Source organism: Sorex fumeus, unplaced genomic scaffold (genome assembly GCF_029834395.1).
Source record: "Sorex fumeus unplaced genomic scaffold, SorFum_2.1 ptg000033l, whole genome shotgun sequence".
Lineage (NCBI taxonomy): Eukaryota > Metazoa > Chordata > Mammalia > Eulipotyphla > Soricidae > Sorex > Sorex fumeus.
Genome location: NW_026606090.1, coordinates 8,257,746 through 8,267,555, shown reverse-complemented (window position 1 = coordinate 8,267,555; position 9,810 = coordinate 8,257,746). Strand labels below are relative to the sequence as shown.

The window sequence follows — 9,810 nt, the reverse complement described above, 5'->3', positions numbered from 1 at the left end:
CTGCCATCAGAAATCCCAGTGTGTTTTTCTGGCTTATTCCCCGCTTCTGTTGGAAGCAGAAGGACCCAGATCCTAATCTGTGTGTATGTGTGTGTGTGTGTGAGAGAGAGAGAGAGCGAGAGCGAGAGAGCGAGAAAACAACAGTTCCTGCCCGGGTACCACCTGCCTTCACGCGCGCCCCGGGAGCGCCCCGGGGGATGCAGGGAGCGGAGTGCGGGGGGAGCGGCGGCGGCGGCGGCTGGGGGCTGCGCGCCGGCGGGCCGGGGCGGGCGTCTGGCGTGGCTGATGTCACAGGCGATCATGTGGTGCTGTGTGGGCAGCGGCGACTGGCCCGCGGGAAGCACATGGATTTCAGTCTGAGGCTGTGATGGGAAAGTCTTCTCCGCCGCTGCTGCCTGAGACACCAGCCGGTGAGGAGGCCGGGACCCGCGCGCGCCCTGCCCGGGGAGCTGCGCCCAGTAAGTGCGCACAGGGGGTCTTTATCTGGGGAGGGGGGGAGGAAGTGTTGGGGAAGGGGGGGAGCCGGGGTGTCCGGGAGGCCTGGGCAAGACACTCCCGGCGTCTGGGCGGGGCAGCCGGGCTTGCTCTGACCTCCCCCCCTGTGCAAATGCCTTCCCCCTACCCAAGCCCCACGTCTGGAGGGCTTCTGCTGCAGCGTATGCGTGTGTGCTGCGGGAAGAACGTTCCAGCAGGGTCGTGAGCGCTGGGTCAACCCCCTGCATCTCCCAAGTCCACACCCCGGCGTGGACTTGGCAGGGCAGGGAGGAGGGAAGGAGGGCAGCTTGGTTCCTAGCCGCTTCTGCCCAGACACTCCTTGCCCTGTCTGTGCAGGAGGAATATTTAGTGGCTTGCCCACAACCTTTCACCCACCCCCACCCCCATTTTCTGTGGCGGATAGCGGGAGAGCCAGCAGCCTGGTGAACCTGGCCGGCTGGCGGGCACAGGCAGGGCGGTTCTGGCGCATTGCAATGCCCTTAATACAGCCTGCAGGGCAGGGCCAGATTTGGATCAGCCGCCTGGAGCAGGTGCTGGCAGTGGAAGAATGATTGTGTTCTCGCCGCTCCTTTTGCTCTGCCTGCAAATGCTCTTTTCTTTTCTTTTTTTCTTTTTCTTTTTTTTTTGCTTCAAAAGCTCAATGAAAGCATGTGCTTTGCAGTAGAGAGTTCAAGGCTGAAAGCACTTGACTTGCAAACGCACTTGACCCCAGTTCCAATCCCCGGCACGGCACTGCATAAGCCCCTCGCCCCTCTACCCCTCATCTCAGTACTGCTAGGAATGACCCCTGAGCGTTACTGGGTGTGGCCCAATCCCCTCACCCCACAAAGGAAACATATCGATTCAGCCCTCTGATGTCTCTTTTCAATTAAAGTGTATGATTTGTAGGAGGGGGAAATTTCCAAGCACTGTTTTTGGGTGGGGCTTTTTTTTTTTTTGCTGCTATTCAGTGTCACGTTGCCGCTTGCCTGCAGGGAGGCCCCTCTTCTCTGTGCTGAGGTGTGGTCAGCTGCGTGTGCTTAGGTGTGGTCTGCTCCCATGAAGGGGACCCCATTCCCATCCCCAGACCTGCTGCTCCTTCTCGGTCCATAGCGCTTCGTTTCTTTGAGAGTTGGGACATAGGTGTGGTTGGAAGAGGCTCTGGAAGCTCTGGAAGGGGGTGTTGAGGGGAGATGGCTTTCCTCCAAGCCCCTCGGAAGACGGTAAACAGCCTGAGAGATAGTCCAGAAGGAAGGGCACTTGTCTTCCATGCAGGCAGCCCAGTTCGATCCTTGGCATGGTCCCTTGCACGCCACCAGGAGTGATCCCTGAGCTCAGAGCCAGGAGTAAGACCTAAGCATCCCTGGGTGTGGCCCAAAAACTGAAAGGAAAAGAAGGAAAGGAACACTGTGAGTGCAAGACTGTGCCTGTGAAAACACCCAGATGCACTTGTTTTTGCAGAGAACTCCAGGCTAAGACAATTTGCAGAAATTGTATGTAACCTTCTCCCAGAAGGTTACATACAATTCTCTGCTTCCTCCCCCCAACCCAGAAGCCCATTTTTGCTCTTGAACACATCTCTCTCCCTCTCCCTCTCTCTCTTCCTCTGTCTCTCTCTCCTCCCCTCATATTTCTCTGAATGTCTTTCAATATAAACTAAAAAAAAAAGAAGAAGAAAAGCACCAAGCCCATTATCAGGCTTTGCGGTTGTGCATGGAGAGCTGCGGTGTGTGGTGAGGGCCGACCCCCGCCCTTCCCACGCCTTCCTGGATGCTTCCTCTTGGCTTTGGGAGCAGAGATGGATTCGGAAGACATGGAGGCACAGAGAAAACCTTCTGGGGGGGCTGGAGGATGGTGCAGGAGCCAAGGATCTGCCCAGATGAGGACTCTTGCTTTTCATTTTGGGGTACCCATTGGCCATGGGGGACCCAAGCCACAGAGCAGCTGCCCATGACGGCCGAGAGCCTGCCCCACCCAGTGCGGCTGGGCACTGATTGTGCATGGGCCCTTTAATTCCAGGGAGCCCCACCCAGCGTGGGGTGGGCAAGGAGCTGAGGAGCAGCAGTGCCCAGACCTCTCGAGGGTCTGGTGATGGGAGCCCTGCACTGTGACTCAGTGGCAAAGTCACAGGCAGCCACGGAGGAGGAAGGCCTCGCCCCACCTGTCCCTGCAGGGAGGTTTGTGCGGAGGTTTCTTACCGACCCAGCTCCCTCTGTCCCCAGCACCCATGACCACGCCCGGTTTTTTGGCCACATGCCTTAGACCGTGTCTCTCTGATGCTTGTACATTCAGGAGCACATTGGTTCAGGGGTGTTAAAGCTGAGGGGCCCTGGTTGCCCCACAAACACCTGCTTCTCAAGGGGATGGTGTCCATTTGGAGTTTGGCTTGTTTTTTTTTTTCCCTTTGAAAATGAATATGGGCGCCGGAGTGATAACATAGCGGGTAGGGTATTTGCCTTGCACACGGCTGACCTGGGTTCGATTCCCAGCATCCCTTATGGTCCCCCAAGCACCACCAGGAATAATTCCTGAGTGCAGAGCCAGGAGTAACCCCTGAACATCGCTGGGTGTGACCCAAAAAGAAAAAAAAAGAAAATGAATATATTAGGGGCCCAAGAGACAGTACAGGGCTGAAGGCCCCTTCCTGGCAAGTGCGCAACACTGATGACACTGATTCCACCCTCAGCGCTGGGTGTGGACCCCTGAACATTGCCAGGGGTAGCCCTGAGCACTCCTGAGTGTAGCCCAAATATCCCTCTCACACACAATAACCCCCCAAAGGAAAATTAAATTCTCTTTTCTTGGGGAAGTAAAAGGGGTTGGAGGAGATTCCATTAGATTTTGCAATCTTGGCTTCCTGAGAATGTGGATGATTCTAGTTAATATGGGGATCATTGTTCAATTATAACACATTGAACACCACAGAAGTATTTAGATGTTCTTGCCATTTTGGTGGCTTTATGAGTCATGATTGTGTGTGTGTGTGTGTGTGTGTGTGTGTGTGTGTGTGTGTGTGTTTGGTTTGGGAGCCACACGTGGTGGTGCTCTGGACCTACTCCTGGCTCTGTGCTCAGGGCTGGGACTCTAACCTAGGGCCCCCCATGCAAAGCATGCACTTCAGTCCGCTGAGCCATTCCCCCGACTCTATTCATGTTCTTTATGCAGAACTATTGATGGGGACCCTTGAAAACATCTATATGCAGCGGGGGTGCGGGGTGTCACACCCAGAGCCTCGTACATGCGATGCAAGTGCTCCGCTACTGCGCCACATCCCTGGTCTAGACAGATGTGATTTTTCCTTATTCAGTTAGTTTTTGGTCCACATCTGGTGGTGTTTCGGGGCTGCTCTAATTCTGTGCTTGGGGGTTGTTCCCTCTCCCTGTCCCAACCCAACTGTGGTGCCCAGGGGGCCAGGTGGCATGAGGGATCAGACTGAGGTCAGCTGCAGGCTGACAGGAGCCTCCACCCCTCTCTGCCCCCACCCTTCTTTATTTTCATACTGAGCCTGGAAAGATTTTCAAAGAATACTTGTTGATTGAATGAGTGACCGCGTCTAGAGTATTCCCAGGCCGGCTTATCAGTGTAATGAGATTTAAATGGTAGCACAATAGCGCGCTGTTCCATAATGGTATTGCTATGCCCATCTGCTAATTATTCAATCCGATTTTGGCAGGGCGAGTTCCAGTCTATTTGTTGAAAATCAATAGAAATAGGAATAAATGGGCAACTCTAATTCTTCTGCCTTGCTACTGTTTGTAAAAGCAATAAACTCATAATTGGATCGGGCACCGCCGAATCCCATTTTGGGGGGAGAACCTCTGCTTCAGCGCGGAAGCCCTGTGGGTCGCCCCTTTGTGTGCCATCATCAGTTTCTGCGGGTCTCATGAGGGCTCTCTCCGACCTCGACATTCAACTGCAGTGATGTATGGGGGGCCACGGGTGCTGGTAGCTCTGAGTGGCTTCAGCAAGAATAATCGGAACACTGTTCTGCAGGGCTTGCAGTCTCGAGCCCAGAGACAAATGTGCATGTGTGACATTTCTAAATGGTGACATCTTCAGGCAACTCTCACTCATTTCTGTTTCACACTTCAGGTTAGAGATGGGTGGGTGGGCAGGGGGAGCGGGTGAGGGAAATGAGACATTTATGTCAATGTCTCCAAATACGGGGAGAGAGAAAGTATCATATATATATATGTAAAAAGATGAGCTGAGAGGAAATGCAGCAGAGATGTTCAGTGACTGCAAGTAAAGAGATTAGCTTGCAGTACTCAGTGTCAACCTCACTCCTGAACGCCTGGCTGCTGGTTGCCGCCGTTAGCCCGTTCCTTTTAGGCAGAAAAGCAGAAGCCAGTCTCTCTTGCCGTAAACAAAGCAACAGATTTAAGTTAATGCTAATGTGTTCACAGCCAGAGCCAAAAGCTTTTCAGGGTTATTATAACACACTGGGCTCTTAGCCCATCCATCTAGATGTCTAAAGTGGACGAAAGTTATGGATCGGCCATTGTCTCTACCAGCCCCAAGAGCCAGATGCTACCATTGGCTGAGAGAGTGTCAGTGTGAAACCTGAGATTGCTGTGGGACAGTGGAAGTTAGGGATTGATTTTTTTTTAACGTCATAAACTTAAGCTCCTGCGCTGCTGCCTGTTTTGATTGAGGCTGATTTTTTTGTTTTCTTTTTAATTTAGGAATGATTGCCTAGGACTGGGGTGATAGAACAGTGGGCAAAGGTTTGCTTGCCTTGCACTGGGTTCTGTCCCTGATACCCCATATTGTTCCCCAAGCATTGCCAGGAGTGATCCCTGAGTGCAGGGCCAGGAGTAAGTCCTGAGCATCACTGGTATGGTCCCTTTCCCCTAAAAAAAAAAAAAAAAAGGAATACGCCAAACAATTGCTTAGACCTAATTTACACCCAACTTGTCTAAACACTGTGGATGGGGTGTGACCCTGAGGAACCTGTATTTCTTTGTTTTTTTCTTTTTGGGTCACACCTAGCGATGCACAGGGGTTACTCCTGACTCTACACTCAGGAATTACTCCTGGTGGTGCCCAGGGGACCATATGGGATGCTCGGAATCGAACCCCAGTCGGCTGCATGCGAGGCAAACGCCCTACCCGACTGTGCTATCGCTCCATCCCCAAGAACCTGTATTTCTTTAACTTCTTTTGGACTCAGGTTTTTGTTGGTCCATAACATCTTTTTGTCCTTTGTCTTGAGCTTGGAAAAGAGGTCATAAAATCAGTCCTACATCACACTTGAAAACCCTGCTTCTATTCCAGTTTTGTGAGGATTTGGTTGAAAATAAGTTTTGTGAATGTTGGTCAAAGCATGGACCATCCTCTGTCCTCAGTTGTTGAGAAAGTTCCATCCTTCAGGATTCAGTATTTTTTTTTTAACTCTTGGGCCACATCCAGTGGTGCTCAGGAGTTCTTCCTGGCTCTGTGCTCAGGAGTCACTTCTAAAGGTGCTCAGAGAACGGTATGTGGAAACGGAGATTCATACCAGCGATGGCGGAATGCAGAGCAAGATAATTGGATCCCCAGAACCACACAGTCCCCTGAGCACCACAGGGCGTGGCTCTGATAAGCAAATAAACAATACCAGGTTGAGTTGATTTTCAAAGAAGTGTTGGCAATGATAGTAATAACAGCAAACACCATTTGCTAAGCACTTACTGTATGCCAGGGGCCAGAGTAACCCCTCATGTACCCTGGCACATTCCACAGATGGAGATAAACCAGCAGGGAAGCGCTAATTGCAGCTTAGGTTGCATGCACGTCTTTCTTTACTTTTTCCTTTTCTTTTTTTTTGGGGGGGGGCATGCCCAACGATGCTCAGGGCATACTTCTGGCTCTTCACTCAGGAGTTACTGCTGGCAGTGCTCGGGCGACCATACAGATGCCAGGGATCCATCCCGGGTCAGCCTTGTGCAAGGCAAACACCGTAACCCTGTACTATTGCTCCTGCCCCATGCACCCAGGTCTTTGTATGACTATAGATGCATCTTCTTACTTCATGCTTATTGTTGTGTCCATACCTTCAGACATGAAGGTTGTAAGGAAGACTTTATCTACGTACAGCACATCATAGGTAGGAGGGTGCTGATTTGTAGTTAGTTGAGATATCTTTATTTGGGATGAGATTTAACTGTCCTGATAAATTATGCTGTGATGTGGTTGAAAAATAGGGGACATGTGCAAGAAATGCTCAGGTCCCCTGCTGGCTAGCTCTATTGTAAGTACCTGGAAGAGATGCTCAGAGTAAGCTCCTAGTGAAAATTCACTATTTCACACCAGAATATCTTGTTTTGTTAAGGGTGGGGAGCCATATTCATCAATACTCAGGGGTTACTCCAAGCTCTATACTCAAAATTCAGTTCTGATGCTACTTGGGGGACCATATTGGATTTGAACCTGGATTAGTCACGTGCAACACAAGCACCCTACCCCCTGTAGGTACCCCCTCTCTGGCCCTTGAGGGTCTTCTTGAGAAAAATTATAGTTTCAAGTTTATCCCAAACAATCTAGCATTATAAACATAAGGACTTCCTGAAAAGAGTCAGAACATCTTAATGTACTAATAAAAAATATTTCACTTTTTTTCATTCATTCATCATCCTGTTATTCGTCGATTGCCTCGAGCAGGCCTCAGTAACGTCTCTTTCACCCTAGCCCTGAGATTATATTCAAGGCTCTTTAGGAGAATGAGACCCATCATTGTTACTGGTATTTGGCATATTTGGTACGCCACGGAGAGTTTGCCAGACTCTGCCCTGTGGGCAGGCTACATTCGATAGCCTGCAAGTTTGTCCAAAGTAGGAATGAGATAATAGTAAAGTAAAAAGTAAAGGCCCTCCCATTGATCATCGATTTGCTCGAGCGGGCCCAGTAACGTCTCCATTGGAGACTTTGTTGTTACTGTGTCTGGCATATCGAATACTCTCGGTAGCTTGCCGGGCTCTCCGAGAGGGGCGGAGGAGTCGAACTCGGGTCGGCCATGTTGGCTGCGTGCAAGGCAGACGCCCTACCTGCTGTGCTATCGCTCCAAGATGTCATAAAAAGATGTCCTGATAAGATGTCGCGTGGCCGCAAATGTGGCTGCGCGGTTCCGGGAGCTGGATTTTATAGTCTCTGAGTCTTGGCCGCTGATGGGATACAAGGTGCCAGGGGGCCAGGTGGTGGGTGTGACCCCCGCCTACTGGAATTTGGAGGATCTGGGTGGAGGATGCTCACTAATATTTCACTAATAAAAAATATTTCACTAAACATGGCTGCTAAGAGTTTGAGAAAACACATTATCATATCTGTCTATGTGCTGGAGAGATAGTACCAGGGTTAGGGCACTTGCTTTGCATGTTGCCAGCTGAGTTCAATCCCTGGCATGCAGATGGTCCCTTGAACCACCCTCCCTGAGATATCCCTGAGTACAGAACCAGGTATAAGCCCTGAATACCACTGGGTGTAGCCCATACCAAGAGAAAATAAAACAATCTGTGATTTGTCTGTTTTTCCCTTCTGCACAATTCATACCCCTACACTCAGGATGGGGGTGCTGTAGACTTAGTCTTCTTTGTGCTCCTGGAGAGCAGGGCTGTATTTATCTGTCTTTCCAGGGCTGGGCACCATGGCTAGTCTAGGATGTTTTCTGATCACAGAACTGCCATCCAAGACACGGAGATGGCTAAGGTACAAGGGCGCAAGGCCCCGCGTCTTCCCTGGCATGTGTGCTCTCTCTAACCCCTGGGCTGGCCCAGTGGCCATACCAGTGACCTGTCACTTAACCGGCTGTTAGTCTGGTTGGCCCAGAAATGATCAGGAGTGGACCCGGGAACCCTTGAGCCCTTTGAGCTCTACTTGGAACCACCTGCTCTTGCCACGGACCCCAATTCCTGTCTTGCTATTCTGCAGTCAAAAGGGATAAGATTACTGGTTGCAACTTCAAAGCTGGATTCTTTTGACCTTCGAAGACAATGCATATAGAAAACAAACCCAAACTGAGAGAACAAAATCTAAGCAGTCCAAATTGAACTACTTTTGCCTTGTTTATTGTTTTTTTTTTTTCATTTTGGCCACACCCAACATTGTTTGGAGCTAGCTCTGGGTTCTGCCAAGGGTCACTCCTCGCAGCATTCAGGGGACCCTATGGGGTTTAGTATGGGGAACTGAATTAGGGCCGACTGCCTGCAGGGCAAGCACCTTCAACCCTCAATTGTCTCTGACTCCTGCATTATAGTCAATTTTGCAAATCTTTCTTTTCTTTTTTTTCTTTTTGGGTCACACCCAGCTCAGGAATTACTCCTGGCAGTTCTTGGGAGACCATATGTTTTGCTAGGGACTGAATAGGGTTGGCCGGGTGTAAGCCAGATGCCCTACCTGCTGTACTATCGCTCTGGCCCAGTTTTGCAAATCTTTCATGCTAGTGTTTTATTTATTTATTTGTTTATTTACATTTGACTTTTTGAGTCATACCCAGCGATGCTCAGGGATCACTCCTGGCTCTACACTCAGGAGTTAATCTTGGAGGTGCATGGGTGGACCATATGTGATGCTGGAAATTGACCCCAGGTCAGCCATAAAGGTAAAGGTAAAGGCCCTCCCGTTGATCATCGATTTGCTCGAGCGGGCCCAGTAATGTCTCCATTGGAGACTTTGTTGTTACTGTGTCTGGCATATCGAATACTCTCGGTAGCTTGCCGGGCTCTCCAAGAGGAACGGAGGAATTGAACTCAGGTCGGCCATGTTGGCCGCGTGCAAGGCAAACGCCCTACCCGCTGTGCTATCGCTCCAGCCCTGTGCAAGGCAAATGTCCTACCCACTGTGCTATCACTCTGGCTTCACATGCTACTGATAAAAGTGGGTGACACTGCCCACTGGGAGATGGCAAACTTATCCTGGGGACAGGAGGAGCCTCTGGTACAATTGAGGGAACATTTTGGATTTGTTTTCTCAAAGAAGATAGATGTCCAGGCGCCAATGACTGAATTTTTCCTGAAAAGGTGGAGGTAGATAAGCTAGGCTTGGAAACCTCTGACCTAGACCATTTAGATTCCATTGTTGAGGTTGTACTGCTTAAAAGTGTATCTTTACATGAGGCATTCAGGAACTAATAAGGGGCTGGAGCGATAGCACAGTAGGTAGGGCATTTTCCTTGCATGCTTCCGACCCAGGTTTGATTCCCAGCATCCCGTATGATCCCCGAGCACTGCCAGGAGTAATTTCTGAGTGCAGAGCTAGGAGTAACTGCTGTAACTGCTGTGCAATGCCGGGTGTGACCCAAAAAGCCGGATATGACCCCCAAAAGTATAAAAAAAATTAAAAAAAGAACTAATGAGAGAAACA

At 50.3% G+C, this 9,810-nt stretch overlaps 1 protein-coding gene across 10 annotated transcripts in view; it reads left to right on the top strand.

Annotated features, from left to right (window-relative positions):
- The first annotated feature begins 354 nt into the window (after positions 1-354).
- The window catches only part of ANK2 (ankyrin 2), a 494,244-nt gene continuing 484,788 nt past the window's right edge, over positions 355-9,810 (top strand). For 6 of the 10 annotated variants that reach the window (XM_056116844.1, XM_056116841.1, XM_056116840.1 and 3 more), the window contains exon 1: positions 358-475. In XM_056116844.1, coding sequence (XP_055972819.1) covers positions 368-475 — 108 coding nt within the window. In that variant the 5' untranslated portion in view covers positions 358-367. Of the gene's footprint in view, positions 476-9,810 lie in introns of all 10 variants that reach the window. The other 4 variants (XM_056116850.1, XM_056116830.1, XM_056116829.1 and 1 more) reach the window with 2 other exon arrangements.